The sequence below is a fragment of the Emys orbicularis genome, chromosome 6 (genome assembly GCF_028017835.1).
Source record: "Emys orbicularis isolate rEmyOrb1 chromosome 6, rEmyOrb1.hap1, whole genome shotgun sequence".
NCBI classification, from domain to species: Eukaryota; Metazoa; Chordata; order Testudines; family Emydidae; genus Emys; species Emys orbicularis.
In genome coordinates this window covers 91,510,241-91,530,211 of record NC_088688.1, presented here as the reverse complement: position 1 = coordinate 91,530,211, position 19,971 = coordinate 91,510,241, and the positions used below count along the sequence as shown (strand labels likewise).

Sequence of the window (19,971 nt, the reverse complement as noted above, 5' to 3'; positions counted from 1 at the left end):
GTGCTTTCCAGGGACAGAGGCAGACATGTAATTCGGAGGGTTTTCTGAAAGCCTAATCATGTAGCCCCAAACAGGACTGTAGTGAGTCAGTGTGGCTCCCCGTCGCCCCGGAGAGGGAAGAGCCCATCCGGAGGCCACAGTGGGCGGAGCCAGGGAGCCCTGAGCCCGCCCCTCAGAGGGTCAGGCGGCAACCCGGAAGCATAAAGGCTGGCCCTCAGAACTCAGTCAGGCCCCAGCCGCCGAAGAGACCAGACGTCTCCAGCCTAGCTCAGGGCGGGGAAACCTCCGCGACCCGGGGCGGCCGCCAAGAGCCGCCGGGCCTGCCCTGCGCCCGCTACCCCGAGGAGCCGCCAGGCCTGCCCTGCGCCCGCTACCCCGAGGAGCCGCCAGGCCTGCCGAACGACGCCTGGCCGGACGAACCCATGGTCCAGGACCCCCCCGAGGCCAACACCAGCCCCCAGGTAGGCCCAGAGGGGGAGAGTGGAAGTAGCCCGGGGGCAGCCGACCCCAGTCTGGCTGCAGCATTACCAGAGCCTATGTCAGTGTGTTGCGGCCAGGATCCCCACTAAGCAGCGGGCCTTCTGCCGCTGCTAGGGCCCCGGGCTGGGACGCAGTGGAGTGGGAGGGCCTGCGTCCCCCCCTGCCACCCAACCCGTGGGTGGCAGTCTCCCCCTCTCCCAGGCCTGTTGTGGCTTAGGTTATACTGTTGCTCAGCCCTGACTGAGGGCCGGAGCGCCTGTCCCAGCGTTTGTTGCCCCGCCCTGACCGAGGGCCCGGGCTGAAATACCTGTTACTGTTGCTCAGCCCCCACTGAGGGTCTGAGCCCTGACATAACATTCGTGTCCGCCCGAAGCTAGGGTCGGGCTTATCGTGCCTCTCAGGACAGCAAGGACCGCCGGGGAAACCCTGCCGCCAGACGGAGTGCCCAGCCCCGGTGGGTAGTGAGTCGGTGTGGCTCCCCGTCGCCCCAGAGAGGGTCGAGCCCCGGCAAACTCTTGTACACGGACCCATGTCTGATGTGACGAAGGTCACCAGATAGTAAGAGACTCAGCCGGGCTACAGCAAGTGGTACACTGACTGTATGCATTGATGCCTCTTTACACTCCTTTGGTTTTTTGACAATTGTTCAGAGGGAGCTTAGGATCCTTGGCTTCTGCTGCCGTCGAAGCTGACCACCACCTACAGGGCATACAGATCTCTCCTGCAAAGGCAATCAATCTGAAAACCAACCTGAAGGGGAACTTTTCCCAAATTTTTCCTTTTCCCCCCCCACTTTTGAGGGCCGCTCCAGAACATCTCACTGTGCCCTGTCTCTCCTTTGTCTTCTGCATAGCTATCTCCACTTATTCCACTAACAGGTTCTCTCCAACATAAGGAGTCTCCTTGGTCTTTCAATAGACCTACCGATGGAACCCAGTCCTCCAGCCAAATGGACCTATGGATATCCACCGATGGTAGGAGCCACCCCACCATCAAAAGCCGTTCACATTAGCTCTCCATTCCAGTCTACATCCTCATACATATTTCTTGATGGAAACCTCAACTTCAAGAGTGATGGCTCTGGACACTTTAAAGGTGAAGCTACCCCTCTAGAGGACACTGGGTTTATGCTCACTCAGGAGGTGCTGATAGTATTCTTGGTATTCATTAGCTTTTGCCATCTTGGTCTTTTGCTTTAATTTTTTTACTCTTCGAAGCACTCCAGCCCAGCCTTGTACAAGATACACAGGAGTGCCCTTGGAAAAGGTGAGACTGGAAATCTTTCACCTAGCCATGTGCGGCCAGGAGTGGGAACCCTGGATCACATCCCCTCAGCTGCTTCTGCTGCAGTTTGCTGTTGCAGAAGGTAAGGAACATCCCCGGAGCACCGCTTCCATTGCAGTTGTCCAGGGTGCATGTAACTGCCCTCCGTTGCACAAAAGGCCTGTGAAAGCAGCCATATGCTTGTATGATTAGACAACATTAAATTGTCTTGGCTAAAGAAAATATGATTTGCAGTTTGTACAAAGTGGAGGTGGTTAGCAGTTGGGGGAAGGCCTTGAAAAATGGTATGCTTAGTTGAAAATACTGGGCTTGGAATGTGGCTTAACTGGAAAAACTGGACCTGGAAGGTAACTGATAAAACAGGTGAAAAGTCTTGAAGAAGCCACCCCAATCATCAGGGGTGGTTCTACATGGCTTTAACAAAAAATAAATTCATAAAGCAGTGACTAGAGTCACATAGGTTCTGATACATAAAGTATAAAAGGTTCATTACTAGTACCTGCTGTCCAGTTGAAGCCAGCCAATGTGGGTTTGAACGTCCTCAGTCTAGTCCTGTAGTAAGTACCTGAACAATGCTTATAACTGCATGTTACTGTATGGGTATGATTACTTAGGCATTTAAGGCCCATTTGGAGTAGCTGTATAAATAGCATTCGGCCTTTGAATTTAATAAAGGAATTTAAGATTAAACTGGTGTCCTGGTGATACCTGTATTATCAATAAAAATAATTCCAATAGGGCTTCTGCTCTATACTTGGAGATTGACTTAAAGGTAAACAATACAGCTGATGTGTTCATCTTTTGCAGATATTTTTCTGCCATTTGGGCATGGTTTGAAGTTGCTAAGCAGGCTGCCTTCATCCTGGAGAGGTGAAAACTGAAATACCTTAGAAGCTATAGAGCAACAAACAATGCTGGTGTTCAGCACTCACGTGCCAGGACTGAGTGCCCAAAGAACAGAAATAGTTTGTTTTTTACTATTAGCAACCTAAACCCATCTACAAGGGAGGAACATGGCAAGCAATACTCATGAAAAGAGCACTGTGACTATAGAGGCCCAGCTCCTGCAAGGAGTTTTCACTGACTGAAGTCAAGAAGGAGCTGACTGGAAAGTTCTAAGTGTAGTGGTGAAGTTCAGAAGGTGGCACATGACTGCCAAGAGAGGAGGATGACACTCACACTATCCTGCTATTGCAGCATTTAGTGAACAAAAAATTTCCAAGAGTTTGGAGATTTCCACTTATGTTTTTGCAAGGGACCTCAGGACCAGGAGTAAGAATATTGTTTTTTTAGCCAGACCTAGTAATTGCACAACAAGAGTTGTCTAATTTGGAAACGAGAATGTTTATTTGGTTTCTTACAGCTAAAAAACAGAAGACAGCTTATCAGCAAAGTTACCTGTTTTGTGTTTTGATGACCAGGTGAACAGTGAGTCCATCGTGAATCCCATGCTGGGTCAGAGTATCTTGATCTTTTAAAATTTTTCCAGCAAATATTAATACAAGTTGATCGGTGTGGGACTTGAAACGCTTAGAGATTTCTTCCTTAAACTAGATATTGGAAAGAAAAAGTTAATGTGATTATGTGTAAATCAGTGCATTAAGTATTCTATTTTAAATAACTTTTGAGATTTGGTGAAGTTATTTGGCGCATGTTTACTATTATGTTTCAAGTTTATACAATATATGCCCCCTTTATTAAATGCTCCCTCAGCTTTTTATTTTTGACAATGACGAAGTCAGATCATTCCTATTTGTACATTCAAAACAGTACGTCAATCAATAGTGTTAGAAAATGATTAACTTTAAATAGTTTCCTGCAACAGCCTCATATACAACAAAAGCTTAAATGTCAAGGAATGAGAAAAAAAGATTTTGGTTATCTTTTTCAATTATAGCTTTTCTCATATAATTTTGTATAGGTGTATATGTAAGAGGTGTAACTCTTATTAACACCTGTAACAGATGTAAGTATTTGAAAACAGCATTTTCACACTGAGTAAAACCCATTTTTGACAATGTAGTATTAACATAATGTTAGGCTTGTTACAACCTCCCAAAAGGAAGCATTTCCAGTGTTCTTATATCATCGCCATGTACTGAAATGGGGTCAAATTCCTGTAGTCAAAGCACATATAAGAGAACCATAGCTAAGCTGAGCTAATGCTACCATGGCCATCTAACTCTATTTTCTTGCTCTTATGGGGGTTATACAGCACATTATTTTGAAATACTTCTGTGTAGTGTATCATTTCACCACTTAACTTCTCTACATGATACTATGCATTAGCTTTACAGGACTGGTGTGTTATTTACAAAGTTATGGAAAGCAGTTGTTGTGACAGATATAGCAATTTCCTGCATATCCTTGGGAGATCTTAAGTTTAGGTATCTTTGAGGTCCATTGTATGAAATGCAAAGTTTATATATTATTGTGGGACAGGATTGAATGTAACCTGGGGGAGAGAGACAAGAGGATGTGATGACAGGTTTCAGAGTAGCAGGCGTGTTAGTCTGTATCCGCAAAAACAACAGGAGTACTTGTGGCACCTTAGAGACTAACAAATTTATTAGAGCATAAGCTTTCGTGGGCTACAACCCACTTCTTCGGATGCATATATGCTTATGCTCTAATAAATTTGTTAGTCTCTAAGGTGCCACAAGTACTCCTGTTATTTAAGAGGATGTGATGTGATGCCTGGGATTTCAAAAGACTCTATGCCAGACAAGAATGGACTTTTGCTTTAATAAGTGTTAAATGGATTTCCTGGGGAATATCTAGGGAGAGGTTAATGCAAATTCCCCACCTCTGTTTAGAAAAGTATGGCTTGCTGGGAATATCACAGTATTGGCAAGGAACAGGAGGGAGAGAAACGTAGATATCTGCTCAAGAGAGGTGACAACTGAAGGGCTGGGAGCCCAGAGTGGGTGCCCTTGGTGGACCACAGAGGGGGGAAATACAGGTGCAATTGCCCTGAACTGGGACAGCTGTTACTTGTCTTAAGTTTGTATTCTTATCACCAGAAAAAAAATTATAGAACACATTTAAAGAAATCAGTCAAAAGAACAGGAATGACTCAGTGGAACTGATAATGAAATGCAACTTTTTCAACATCCAGATCACTAGTTCTAATTAGCAGTGACCAAAGTTTGTTTCCATCCTATGACTATGTTGTGGCTTCAACCTAGTTGTACTGAACATACCTCCACCACAAAACAAACATTCTCTTCCTCTCTCTCTGCACTGAGCTGAGGGTGGGAGTGCACTGAGCACAGGGCTGGGGGGGTGAAGGAGCAGGCTGGGGGTTGAGGTGTAGGGTCTGGCCAGGAGCTAGAATGAAGGAGGGGGCTCAGGGTTGGGGCAGAAGGCTTGGGTGTGGAGTGCTTACCTGGGTAGCTCCCATTTGGTGCGAGGAGTGCAGGTGGGAATGTGGTGGTGGTGGGGCGGTGCAGGAGCTCCCATTTGGTGCTCAGGGTGGGGGTTGGGATGTGGGGTGTGCAAGACTCAGGGCATGGGGTGTGTGAAGGCTGAGTATGTGTGGGGGTGCAGGAGTCAGGGCAGGGGGCTGGGGTGTGTGTGAGGAGGGTGCAGGAGTCAGGGCAGAGGGCTGGGAGCATCTGAGGGGGGTGCACGAGTCGGGGCATAGGGAGGCTGGGTATGTGTGGAGGGCTTGAGTCAGGGCTGGGGTTGTGGGGGGGGGTGCAGGGGTCAGGGCAGAGGGCTGGGTGTGTGTGAGGGGGGTGCAGGGGTCAGGGCAGGAGCTTGGGGGGGGGGTAAGGCAGCGGGATGGGAGTTGGGACTCCTGGGCTTCGGGAAGGGGCTGGTGTCTGACGCTCGGGGGAGGAGTGCTGGGAGCGAGGACTCTGGATTCCTAGGTTTCCAGCTGGGCTCTAGTTGTTCCAGAGGGTGGGGGGGCAGACGGAGACTAGGGCTCCAGACTCCTGGGTTCTGCCCTCAATGCCGGACGGGAGCGAGGTCCAGTGATCTGGGGTGGGGAAAGAGGCGCGATCCAGCTATTCCCAGGGTCCAGCAGGTGGCAAGCCGCAGCCCCTGGGCTCAGGTTCAGGCTGTGGGATGCGGCCTGCCCCAGTACAGAGCCGAGCTCATCCCGGCACCGGGGCTCCAATCCCAGGGCTGCCTGCCAGGGTCCCGGCCGCCGGCCCCCCGGCAGGCAGCAGCGTGCCATTAAAAATCGGCTCACGTGCCATCTTTGGCACGTGTGCCATAGGTTGCCGACCCCTGGTATAAACATAGAAAGTGACAGTACCTACTCCAAAGAGTTTGCAATCTGACCAAAAAAAAAAAAAAAAAGACAAAAGATGGATGAGACAAACAAGAAGGTAGTGTTGTGGCAGTGAAGGCAAGAAAACTCCGTGCCTACACAAAGCTTTATTAAGTCAATAGAGCTCTTCACACGTGGAACTCATTTCAGGATGAGGGTCTAAAATAAATTATGGCTCAGAATTTTCTTTTTTAGGGGGCTTTTTAACCTTAATTGACCTTGATGGCTACTTCCTGGTCAAAAGACACATTTTAGATACTGCTATTTACACGTGCTGATTTGTCATAAAAACAGTAGTGACTGCTAAAACATTGTTTAGTTACAGCTTTAAAGCTGAAGAAAAAATTATTAAAGTTGCAATAAATGAAAATTAGTATTAACTTTAAATTTAATCTTAAATCAAGTCTAATTTGATATGAACCAATTTCTAGAAGGAAATATTCATTCAAGAGGTCAAGATATTGAACAATTTGTGTGAGATTATATAACTACACGCTATCTAGTGCCATCAATATACTGGCATCCAAAGCAGCACCACTCCCTTCTCTCTGCCCAGACATATCTATGGTTTTCAGATGACTCAAAAAAAAAAAAGAAATACAAAAGGTGGGAGAATATGCCAGTGGTGAAAATGCTAACAGCCCCTGACAAGCTAGGGCACAAACAATTCCTATATGACATACCATGGCCATGGAATTGGTCAAGCAATCTCTTCTGCCTAGTTAGTAAAACTATTCTGAACTGTGAGCCATTTTGGCAACCTAGTGGATTGCATCATGCAGCTCACTGCACAAAGATCATCTGCATTTGCAATAGTCGCAATTATATGGTTATGCAAAATGGAAATACAGTATCCCTCTTGTTAGAATTTAATCTGTTAACACAATAGGAAGCCCTAGAAACACTGAAGAAAATCCAAGCCATCACTTGTGATTTTCAGCAATAGTTTTTCTGGCTGGTGAAAGGAAGCCAAGAATACCCAAGCCCACAGCTAACAGATTGCCAGTTTACAATGCACTTGAACACCCAACCAACCCACCCACCCACCAAAACAGAACACAAGTTGAACAATGGGTACTCTAGAAACCAATTTGCATTACAGGTGACTTCTAATCTCCCATTCCTGAACAAAGTTACTGTTTTTCATTAGCTTCTCAATCTCCAACGCAACTGCCAATATAATAAGCCCTTCTCAAGCAGGTTCTACACTAGAATTTGGCACAAAGGAGCTGCTGGTTGCACCTTTTAGCCAGGCACAATGGACAAATAATCATTCATTCTTCTGAATCTCAGTATTTGAAATGGTACATTATGAGATACTTTTCAAAGTATGTTTGTGAAGGAGGACATTTAAAAAAAAAAATCAGAAAAACATTATTCTAGGGAAAATTAAAAAATGAAAACCTGAGCTGCCTTTCCACAGCCCCATATGGTAAGCCAAACAGTCTGCTGACTCATGGTAAGCAAAAAACAGCAGCTGTGGATGCATTAGGGCCCATTCATGTGCCTGACTGAAGACAAAGAGTGTTGTGAAATAAAAGGAATAAAACCAAGGGAATAAAAATAACCAGAAAGACCACTCCCCATTTCCAACCAATCGTGGCCTAGCCTGACAGATACCTATACAACTCATAACTATTAGCTATTATAGCAAGGATTTTCAAAGAGGCCTCGAGAATTAGATACCCAACTCCCACGAAAACTGGGCACCAAACACCTTTTGGCCCCTTTGAAAATGCCAGCCTGCAACTTTATATATCTAAACAAGGAAGTGAAAGCTGCTCGCTCTTCCAAGCACAGGACTTTTGTTTTGAACAGTTTAATACAGGCAGTCTCACACTATAGGAGAGACTGTCCAGGCTTTGTAGCTGGGTGAAAGAGTTACAACAAGATTTATGTTCCTAAAAGTCATTTAAAGTGCAGTTCTATTTCAAAGATTGACACCACCTTACTCAGAGCTGCTCCCTGTTATGTTCCAAGTCATATATGTAACAACAAATAAGTTTTCACTATTATTTATTCCTATTAAAAATAGAGGCAACACAGCTAAAAGAATTAGCTGGATTGCATTCAGGCCTGTTCTACACTACATTAGGTCGACCTAATTATGTCAGTGTACATACCACAGCCTTGCTCCCACCGATGTAAATGCCGTAGTACACTGACATAACTCCACCTCCACGAGACACCCAGGGCTTATTTCAGTGTATTTGGGGCGATGCAACGTCTCTGTAGACATTCTGTTACTTATACGTACTGGCTGCCATTCTTGTCAATTTCACCGTTCCGCTGGCACCAGGATTCTCAGCTCCCTGCTGGGAATGGTGCAACCAACTGGACACCAGATGTGGATCTCCCCGCTGTTAGCCTGGCTGCCCCCCCCCCCCCCCCCCCGGCTCTCAGCTCCTCACTGGAGCATGGCTGTACCCAACAGGGAGCTCCGCGCCCAGAGTCTGGTCAGCTGCCATGCTCCGGGTGGAGAGCGGAGAGCTAAGAAGCCAGGTATGGCTACCCTGTTCCCCACAGGGAGCCCAGGGGGAGGAGGGGAGCCCAGCTCATGGCAGGATGCTGCGCGCAGAACTGAGAGCCCCGGCTGTCAGCCCCCACACTGCCCCTCATAAGTGGGTGGAAACACTCCAAGTGAAGGTGCACACCACCGACAGAAGAAGGGCAGTGCGGACATGAACCACTGCAGTAATTACCACTACAGTGGCTGTAAATCAACCTAACATAGATCAGCTTAAGTTTATAGTGTAGCCATGCCCTCTGTCTTACACAAAGGAACCAATATTCTACTTGATGTTCCAAATACCTCAATTAAATCTGTGCAACCCCATAAAATCTGCAGAATTGTCATTTCTTGTGATTAGAGAGAGCAGGAAAGAATCTCTCTTTCAATTCCTTGGCTGAATTTGTAGGATTGTCAGTTTAAAAAAAATTACTAGTGAGGCAGTGTAGTCTGGTGGAAAGAGCACTGGACTGGGACCCAAGAGATTCTAATCCCAACTCTACTGCTGGTTACTATTGGGCAAGCCACTTCAACTCTGTGCCTCAATTTCACCATCTGTAAAATAGGGATAATTATACTCACCTCCTTTGTAAAGTGGTTTGAGATCAGGTGACAAAGAGCACTATATTCCTATAAACTGAGAAAAATGATCTGGAACTAGATTGCTAGAAAGTTAACATGGAATCCCATTATGCCTATCACCTTTTTAAGGAGAACAACATTTCGAGAACCCAGCCAACTATCCTTTTTTAGCATACGAGTGCTACAAAGGTGTTAAATTTAAACTTGCCAGAGCTAGACAATTTAGCGACATTCTCACCGAGAAAACTAAATGAGTTCAAGTTCTATTGCTCATAAAACAGCAAGTGTTTGCTTGAGAAAAAATACACACACTGCATCTACAGGTTAGTTTTTCCACCTAATTTATAGTATCCGAGGGGTAGCCGTGTTAGTCTGAATCTGTAAAAAGCAACAGAGGGTCCTGTGGCACCTTTAAGACTAACAGAAGTATTGGGAGCATAAGCTTTCGTGGGTAAGAACCTCACTTCTTCAGATGCAGGACTTGCATCTGAAGAAGTGAGGTTCTTACCCACGAAAGCTTATGCTCCCAATACTTCTGTTAGTCTTAAAGGTGCCACAGGACCCTCTGTTGCTTTTTACCTAATTTATAATTAGGCATTACAGAACCAAAAACATAGTAACATACAAAGAAAAGCTAGTAGGTTTATTTTAGGCAACACCAGAGCTATCTTAAAAGGGATTTTATTAAAGTTCAACTAACCTTATCTTCTTAACGTCTGACATAACTTTTTATTAGACTGCTTTGTTTCTGCTACTAAAAGTAATATTTCTTTGGTATGGTAAATTTTAGTGATAAGGAACATAAATTATCAACTCCATCAACAAGGGCAGGTCCAAACAAATAATTTTTCCTCCCTCCCAGCACACAATCCTTAATACTTTAGAATGTGGTCCAAGATCTCACCTATCCAAATCAAGTATCTGACCACCCACTGCCATTCTGTCAATGATTCCTCTGCAACCAAGTATTTCATTGATTAGTTTTTCCTTGTGGACTGAATTCATAACAGTATTTAGAGCAGCCTTTCAAAGTTCTGCTTTCCCAACAGACCCAGGGTGATTGAATTTTTAAAAAAACCCATCAAGATAGGGCAGAAAATTAGATTTTGTGCTTTGGTTTATAAACTTTCATTACAATTCTGATTTACAGAAAAAAGTGATGGAGCACAGGCAATTTACTTCATTTGGAATTATCACTCAAAAATCATATTTGATTACAAGAGACTTCAAACCTTTATTCTTACAGTTGTTTGATGCTTAACTATTTGTCTGTCAATCATTTATCAGAAAAATGTTGGCAAAATTCTTGATTGTATATATATATATATATTTTTTTAATATGGCATTATTTTTACCTTATCCAGGTTTTGGAGGAAAGTAAATACATATTTTTTAAAAAGTCACCATTACCAAACCAAACAGTACGTTTTTGTTGTTCTTGAACAGCTTTTAAATCAAGTTTCCAGAATGTGGGAGAAAGAATTCAAGTTATGAAGTGCTGAGTAATTCATCCCTGCAGTGTTTGTTTGTTTGTTTTTTAAGAAAAAGAAATGCATGAAGAAGAGTTGATGATTTGCAAGGATGAGTCAGTTCACATGAGTTGGCTGTGAGTTTGATGGGTTTTAACGTGTAGTTTAGGGAATAGAAGAAAAGAACTCAAATTTGTACTCTGTTTTTGAAACTTTTATGCACTCAGATGCTTAACTAGAAACAATCAAACAGATCACACTATCAATAGCTGGAAAGAGCAGTAAGTCTGACTATTATGTAACTTCAGTAGTTTTGAGAGTGAACCTATGTTGATGAAAGCCACACCTATGTTATACCGTTCATCAATCTGTGGACTGTGAGAAAATCACTGAGAAAGGATTGGTTTACACTAGTTTACAGGAATTGAAAGCAAATTGCACACATCAGGAATATGAAAATATGGTGCCAACATTTGTTCCATTTCATATATATAGTTTTATAATTACGTTAACACTGTTCAACATCAGGCCTTAATACGTTGAATGTGGCTAAGCTGTAATTGTGGGAACCAATAACAATTTTGAATTGTCAGATTTATGCATTTAAACGTTCAACCATAGTGTTCCATGAATAGCTTTTTTCTTTTGGGTGTTTTAAAGAGAAAGAGAAAAGTAATGCACAAATAGCCATCTTTTTATCATGCAGAACTCCAGAATAAGCTATATGTGTGCATGTACGCTTGTAAAAAGGCACTCCAGCAGCATTTTAAAATTGAGTACAGTGTAACGTGCACGGCACATTATTTTAAAATATGTGGCATCTTATTTTTAATCTATTGGAAATTACTCCAAACATATCAAACGCACTTCAAAGAGGACAAGAAACACTCCATGGCAAGGCTGAAATTTAAAAAAGGAATCATGAGAGCACAGAAATACTTGAAATTTTTTTCTATGGTTCGATAATTTAAGTTGCATTGTACTAACCTTACCAAGAGAAGATTTACCTGTGAGCTTAGGACAAACATGAAAAATTTCAGTCCTGAGGGTAATTTTTTGTAAGAGTTATAAGCACTTAAATACAGGATCCTAAAATAAGAGTGCCTTGACAACTACAAACAATCTATAGAATATTTCTGTGAATGTTTGGAGCATTTTAATATGTAAGTGGACTGTTTGCATACACGTTAAAAAGATAAAGCAGGCTGCATTTTTCTGCCACGGGACTGTAGTATTTACAAAATAATGCATGACTTGACATTTTGGGATTTTTGTGTATGCGTATGGAAACACTGAACCAACTACACTCAGAACCTTGAACATTGCCAACTTCAACCCTGGATTGCATGAAATGTTAACAGAGAGCATGAGCTCAGGAACACAAAGAAGCACATCAGTGAATGCCCAGTGAGCTTTAACTCTTCCAAGGTAAACTGCCTAAAAATGAAAAGAGTAAAGTTGTTTAAGTTGGTTGATTCCAACATCTTTTACCATTCAAACACAGTTTAAGTCATACACTACAAATAGGAGAGATTATTTAAGGAACAAAAGGCCCTTAAAATGACTTCCTCTTCCCCACCTTACCCACTTTTGCCCTCTTCCCTAGGACCTCTCCTAAAACGTCTTTTATTAAAACAATCTAAGTGAAAAAGAACTAACTAAATTATCCCCTTGAATACAAGAACATTCTGGAATGTGCATTTTCTGGAAGAGCAGTCAGCATGCTCCTATATCTGTGATTGATTCTTCAAACAAAAGATGAAATATCTAGCCAAATAATTTACCTAGTCTGGAGTCAGCAGGTTTACAGCTATTCCTCATCCCTCAATATACTACAAATCTTTGTACAGTTGTGCAAGTTTAGTAGTAGACCCATTTCAAAAACAGTGACGATATCAGCCCCAGTCCTTGGGTCAGGCCCACCTGTGCTCAGCACAGAAACTAAAGGTGCTGGGAAAGAGAAAGGTGGCTATATTCCACCTTTACGGTCAACTAGGCTGCCTACAGCTTATTTGGGTTTTGATGCAAGTTAGAGCAGTCTACGTGCTGCTCTAATCTATGCACGGCTGTAATGGTCCCCAAGAGGCTGTTGTGGCATCCAGGGATCACCAGAGCACAAAAACACTCTACACACATTCCCTCCTTGCTTAAATGCACCCTACACGGGGGCTTTGTCTACACTGGCAATTAAACGATAAAACTTTTGTCTTTTAGAGGTGTTAAGAAAAAACAACATACCACAAAAGACAAAAGTTTTGCCAACAACAAGTGCCAGTGTGAACAGCGCTTTATCGGCAGGAGCGCTCTCCTGCCGACAAAGCTAACCCCACTCGTCGGGGGTGGAAGTTTTTTGTCAGGAGACGAGCTGACAAACAGCGGCTACACTGCACAGCTTTTAGCGGCATGGTTGTAGCAATACAGCCATGTTGTGAAAAGCTGTGTAGTGTAGACAGTCTGGATCTTGCATGTACATTCTAATTCACCAAAGAGTGTCACGTTAGGTGTCATAAAAGCTGGTGTCACGCTGGTCATCACTATCATTGTGAAATGCATGTATGAATGTTGTGTAAGGAGTTATTTATATACAAGGCTACGTTTTTGTCACACATTTTTAGTTGGACAGGTCATGGTCAATAAACCAAAATTTATGGAAGCTCATGGCCCAACCCTGACTTTCACTAAAAATATCCCTGACAAACTGGGCAGCTGCGGGGAGTCCCCACCACCTGCCTTGGGCAGCTGCGGGACCCTCTGATGCCCCCAGCTGGACAGCTGCAGGTGCCCCCACCAGTGTGGGGGCTGGGGGCTGCAGGGGGGAGGGGCCTGGCTGGGAGCTCCAGCCCCAGGGCAGAAAATGTCACGGAGATCAATGGAAGTCACGGATTCTGTGACATAATCGTAGCCGTATTTGTATAAACTGAAAATTATGTTCTGAAACATCTGTTGTCCAGGGACTGGCTACCAGTAAAAATGAAAAACAGGTTTTCTGTCAGAGAAAAAATGTTTATATAGCTGACTGTTTACATGTAAATTAAGTATTGTATGTTTCACAATGGGTCTCCTCCTACCAGTCTGAAACGAATGCTAATAAAGGACTACGGAAAAACTTCAGAGAGAAAAGTAATAGAAGAAGCAAACAGAGGAGGAAAGGCAGGAATATCAAAGGTTTCTCTGCTGTAATTGGGGGACAAAGACGACACCCTGTTATCCCTCACCTAGGAAGTAAGTGGACAGTGAATTTGCTTCATGAAAGTGGGATCTCAACCCACTTGGCTTGGTTGAAAACACTGGAGAGAACTTCGGGTGAGATAATCTTCAGATAAGAGGATAACTTGATAGTTAAGTTTAGTTTCTAAAAAGCATGTTATGATTTTGTTTTCTGTGTAACCATTTGTATTCTTAAAAATAACAGGAGTACTTGTGGCACCTTAGAGACTAACAAATTTATTAGAGCATAAGCTTTCGTGGGCTACAACCCACTTCTTCGGATGCATAAAGAGTGAACCATATATTGAGGAGATATATATACACACACATACAGAGAGCATGAACAGGTGGGAGTTGTCTTACCAACTCTGAGAGGCCAATTAAGTAAGAGAAAAAAAACTTTTGAAGTGATAATCAAGATGGTTCAGTACAGACAGTTTGATAAGAAGCAAGTGTGAAAATACTTACAAGGGGAGATAGATTCAATGTTTGTAATGGCTCAGCCATTCCCAATCCCTATTTAGCCCTGAGTTGATTGTGTCTAGTTTGCATATCAATTCCAGCTCAGCAGTCTCTCGTTGGAGTCTGTTTTTGAAGTTTTTCTGTTTTAAGATAGCCACCCGCAGGTCTGTCAAAGAATGGCCAGACAGGTTAAAGTGTTCTCCCACTGGTTTTTGAGTATTATGATTCCTGATGTCAGATTTGTGTCCATTAATTCTTTTGCGTAGAGACTGTCCGGTTTGGCCAATGTACATGGCAGAGGGGCATTGCTGGCACATGATGGCATATATCACATTGGTAGATGTGCAGGTGAACAAGCCACTGATGGTATAGCTGATGTGATTAGGCCCTATGATGGTGTCACTTGAATAGATATGTGGACAGAGTTGGCATCGGGCTTTGTTACAAGGATAGGTTCCTGGGTCAGTGTTTTTGTTCAGTGATGTGTGGTTGCTGGTGAGTATTTGCTTTAGGTTGGGGGGTTGTCTGTAAGCGAGGACAGGTCTGTCTCCCAAGATCTGTGAGAGTAAAGGATCATCTTTCAGGATAGGTTGTAGATCTCTGATGATGCGCTGGAGAGGTTTTAGTTGGGGGCTGAAGGTGACAGCTAGTGGTGTTCTGTTATTTTCTTTGTTGGCCCTGTCTTGTAGGAGGTGACTTCTGGGTACTCGTCTGGCTCTGTCAATCTGTTTTTTCACTTCAGCAGGTGGGTATTGTAGTTTTAAGAATGCTTGATAGAGATCTTGTAGGTGCTTGTCTCTATCTGAGGGATTGGAGCAAATGCGGTTATATCTTAGAGCTTGGCTGTAGACAATGGATCGTGTGGTGTGTCCTGGATGGAAGCTGGAGGCATGTAGGTAAGTGTAGCGGTCAGTAGGTTTCCGGTACAGGGTGGTATTTATGTGACCATCGCTTATTAGCACAGTAGTGTCCAGGAAATGGACCGCTTGTGTGGATTGATCTAGGCTGAGGTTGATGGTGGGATGGAAATTATTGAAATCATGGTGGAATTCCTCAAGGGCTTCTTTTCCATGGGTCCAGATGATGAAGATGTCATCAATGTAGCGCAAGTAGAGTAGGGGCGTTAGGGGACGAGAGCTAAGGAAGCGTTGTTCTAAGTCAGCCATAAAAATGTTGGCATACTGCGGGGCCATGCGGGTACCCATAGCAGTGCCGCTGACTTGAAGGTATATATTGTCCCCAAATGTGAAATAGTTGTGGGTGAGGACAAAGTCACAGAGTTCAGCCACTAGGTTAGCTGTGGATTGGGAATGGCTGAGCCATTACAAACATTGAATCTATCTCCCCTTGTAAGTATTTTCACACTTGCTTCTTATCAAACTGTCTGTACTGAACCATCTTGATTATCACTTCAAAAGTTTTTTTTCTCTTACTTAATTGGCCTCTCAGAGTTGGTAAGACAACTCCCACCTGTTCATGCTCTCTGTATGTGTGTGTATATATATCTCCTCAATATATGGTTCACTCTTTATGCATCCGAAGAAGTGGGTTGTAGCCCACGAAAGCTTATGCTCTAATAAATTTGTTAGTCTCTAAGGTGCCACAAGTACTCCTGTTATTTTTGCGGATACAGACTAACACGGCTGCTACTCTGAAATTTGTATTCTTATCATGGTAACTTGAATCTTTGTTCTTTGATTATAAACTTATTCTTGTTTTCACTATAGATATATCTAAGTGTTGTGGTGCTAAGCACAGTGGTGAAAGAAAGTTGAAACTTACAAGCTCGTCTGTACTGTTTCTTTGGGAACAGCAGACCTGGTAATTCGATGAGTGTTAGCGGATAAGGGGCTGGACACATTGCAGGAAATGCTCTAAGGGTGGGGGTTAGTGTGTGCCTATCACTCGCTACCTGTACAGACAGAGCAAGGCCTGTGGAGGCCTGGAAGTCAGTGCTTGTGCTGCCAGAGGCTGGTGGTTTCAGGGAACTGATCCACCACACCGCAAGCACAAACAAGACTTCCTCACACTAAGGGCAGTTGATGGTGAGGTGTCTCACAACCCTGGGTGCTGTCACACTGTTCTATTCCGGAACTCACTGTGCAGTAAACTTTTCTTAAAATGAACTTCAAAAATAAAGTCTCAAATGACTAAGGGATTATGCTCGTTACAGATATACAGTTTAAGGTGAACTGAAAGGCTATTGTATCTGCCCACACAAGTTCAGACCCTCACCTTATTTCTATGTTTTTCCTGCAGCTATGGAGGACATCATTGTCCCTGCCTACACTAGCAAAAGGACCCATTGCTGACTATGTGTCAGCAACAGATGCAGCTGAACTGGTGTTCAAAACTATTTGGTCCTGTCTACACTTGAAATTAATCCATTTTTAGCACTGGTTCAACTACATCCATTGCTGACAGTGAGCATCGACAACAGGTTAATATGATTGTATAGCAAGAGCTGCTAATATCTGAAGTATTACAGGAGCTTCAGACCTTACATCTTCTCAGATGTTAGCAGGGGCATCAACTATTGCAGAGATGAAATCCTGGCCCCACTGACGTCTATGGTAGCTTTTGCCATTGATTTCAATGGGGCCAGCATTTCACCCAAGGTCTTATCAGGTAAAAGCAGGATCTAATTTTAACTAATTTGCTTAAGTATTTGCAATTTATGTATATATATTCTATAAATCACCTGAAGTCCAAAACTTGTGTTTATTTTTGGAAACTATTTCATTTCTCTATTAACTAGTTTATAACAATTCCAATTTTTAGTCAGCTGTCTACTAGCAGAGAGTGCATCTCCATTAAAATATCACATTTTTAAAAAGTAGTCAATTTATATATCTATTGTACATGTATTTCATATATAGATCCAAGGAATGATATTTAATGATAAAAAGTCACGCACAAGTACATTGGTCTACCCAGATACTTATAATGAACCCATTACTATAGTACCTAAGCGGGGCTTGGAAAATCCATTTGCAAGTGTAAAGCTTTTCATGGCAAGTGAGAGACCTAAACTAGTTCCTATACAGAATATAAGAACTCTGAAAAACAAATTTCCAGATGTAAAATGATGCAGAGTTGTTATTTGTAGCCCACAAACAGCGAAATGCTCAAAGCCATATAGGAGAAAAGAGACATATTGCCTATTAATTTCAGCGAAAGATTTGTCTACATCCCTGAAATGGCTTTGAATATCTCAGCTCTAATGTCAAAAGTTACAAAGTTTTGGCAAAAGAGTGAAATAAGACTAATCAGTTTCACTACTGCTATTCAGAACTCTGAGGTCAAGGGGGAAATGAAAAAATTGTCAGTTTCACACAGCTGCTGCTTAGGAAAGCAGCCAGAAGTATCAAAGCACACTGGAATTTTGCCTAGGTAAGAAAAGTCCAAAAATGAAGCTTGCGAGCAGCGTAGCAAAGAGCCTACCCCACTGCAGCAGTCGGGAGGCTCTGGAGAAGCTAAGGGTATGTCTACACTGGAAATGTTACAGCAGCATAGCTGCAGCTGTGCTGCTGCAGTGTAGACAAGTATTACAGAGATGGAAGGGGTTCTTCCATTGCTGTAGTAAATCCAACTCTGAGGAGCATTAGTTAGGTTGACAGAAGAATTCTTGTCAACCTAGCAGTTTCTACACCAGGGTTTAAGTCCTCTGAATTACATTGCACAGGGAATTAAATTTTTCACAACTCTGAAAGATGTAGTTAAGCTGACCTAACTCTGTGGCATAGACAATCCCTAATAGGCAAAGCCGCCAAGAGGAAGACTGTAATGAAAATTCTGGCCTAGTAGCCAGAAACTGATCTAAAAAACCAAAATCAAATTCCTGAGCAGGGCCCAAAGGGAATGCCTTGGTAGAAATTTCAACATCTTACCCCTTCCTAGTAGCACCAAGAGACTGTGCTTCTAACCAGATTGTTGATTCTAGGTCTTGCTACTGGAGCTCCCATCTTGTCCTTTGTATCCTTATCTGGCTAGGAAGTTATGACCTTCAGCCAGTAGGCAGCTGGTAAAATTTTCTACACACTGGGCGTGTTCCAAAACACCTAGTTGCAAAGGCTTAGAACAGAAGGCTACTGCTTTGGTTGAAGTCATTATGGAGGTAAATTTAAGTTGCATACATTGAATGCTCCAGTGATGCACAAAAATTAAGCGCTTTTTAATAAGAGCATGAAACAAGCTCTCATGGGCAACATTTCTTTGGGTTTTGTAGCTCTGTTAGTGTGGCAAAGTCTGTATCATTCACTGGCAGGAAAACTTCTACTCTACAGCTAGTTGCTTTAAAGTTTAACTGTTAATATCCTATGACATGCAGCCACAGAACTTCAGGGTTCTCCTAAGCTAAATAGAATCAGGCCTGGTCCATACTTGGATGGAAGGTCTCCAAAGGAAGACTTAAGTATCAGGAAATGGTTTGCTTCAATAGGTCCTGTTCTTCCCTATGAACCCAAGGTGCAAAGGAACAAATTGATTTTCATTAGAATACAGAAAAAGACCCTAACAGCTCATGATCGTTAGACAATACCATTGGAGAAACTACTGTGTAATGGCACCAGCACATTCCCTCTCAGCTATGGCTGCATCTCACTGGCAGCATCCTTATCAATATAATTTTAAGTGGTAAGGCTCTTTTTAGGGTAAAGACATCACGTGTACACACCCTAACTAAACTACACGCTGTACCCCTTTCTTTAGCCACGAGGACTGTCAGGTGAAGGCTGTTACTATCCTTTTTCACCATCAACCTCCGCCTGACTGGTAACCCATACAATATGCGTGTCAGTTCGAGGCCCAGTCTCCCGCTGTTAGCACCGCTCAGATGGCTGGGCTCAGGCTCAGCTTACAGTATGAGAGCTAAAGCCACTCATCTCCTCTCGCCGACGGGACTGCAGAGGCAAGCGCTGAGGACTCGCTGCCCGTGGGCGAGTCGGCCCCAACGGCTCGTGACGCGGCTGGTAGCAGCGCTAACCGTACTATAGCGGGCGATACTCAGGGCCAGGGCAGGCAGCGGCAGCGCACAGGATAACACAGCGGGACACTGCTTCGTCACCCGGCAGGGCTCTGGCTTGGCTAGGAGGCCCCCGCACTGCGGCTGGGCTCGGCTGATGGAGAGCGCTGCCAACCTCAGCCTCTCCCCACGGGAGCGGGACGGCTATGGCTCCCCAGGCCTCGGAAACTCAGTCGGGAGCATGAAGCTGCGCGGCCTCGCCCACCTCCCCCCCGTCGCTGCTACCGGCGCGGCCTCCCGGGCCCGCCCCCCTCACCTGCCGCACGTTGCTGGTCTCGGATACCGCGAACTCCTCCTTCTCTTTGGGGGTTTTCACGGTGACTTTGATGATCCGCGGCTCCGAGGAGGCGGCGCCTCCCGGGGCGGGGGAGTCCGGGGGGCTGCGGGCCCCGGGGGGGCTCTCTCCGCTCTCGGCCATGGCGGGGCAGGGGGCCGCTTACTCGAGGTCTCGCTCGCTCTCGCCGCGCGGGGCACGCTACGTAAACCCGGCCCCTCACCGCCGCTGCCTCTCGCGCGCCGACACCGGGAAACACTCGCAACACACTCACTCCCGAAGAGTTAAACGGAAACAACCCATCTCAGGCGCGGCGCACACTGATGACGTTGTGAATGAGGGAAGTTACTAGAAAGGGATGTTGTCTCGCCTGGCGTGGAGCACACAGGTCAGCCTAGT

General features: G+C 44.2%; 1 protein-coding gene across 1 annotated transcript in view; it reads right to left on the bottom strand.

Moving 5' to 3' along the window:
* UBQLN1 (ubiquilin 1) overlaps positions 1 to 19,716 on the bottom strand; it is a 39,084-nt gene extending 19,368 nt beyond the window's left edge. Inside the window, exons 1-2 of the mRNA XM_065406002.1 lie at positions 19,555 to 19,716; positions 3,163 to 3,314 (exon numbers count right to left, since the gene is read on the bottom strand). Coding sequence (XP_065262074.1) covers positions 3,163 to 3,314; positions 19,555 to 19,716 — 314 coding nt within the window. The remainder of the gene's footprint in view (positions 1 to 3,162; positions 3,315 to 19,554) is intronic.
* Positions 19,717 to 19,971: the final 255 nt, after the last annotated feature.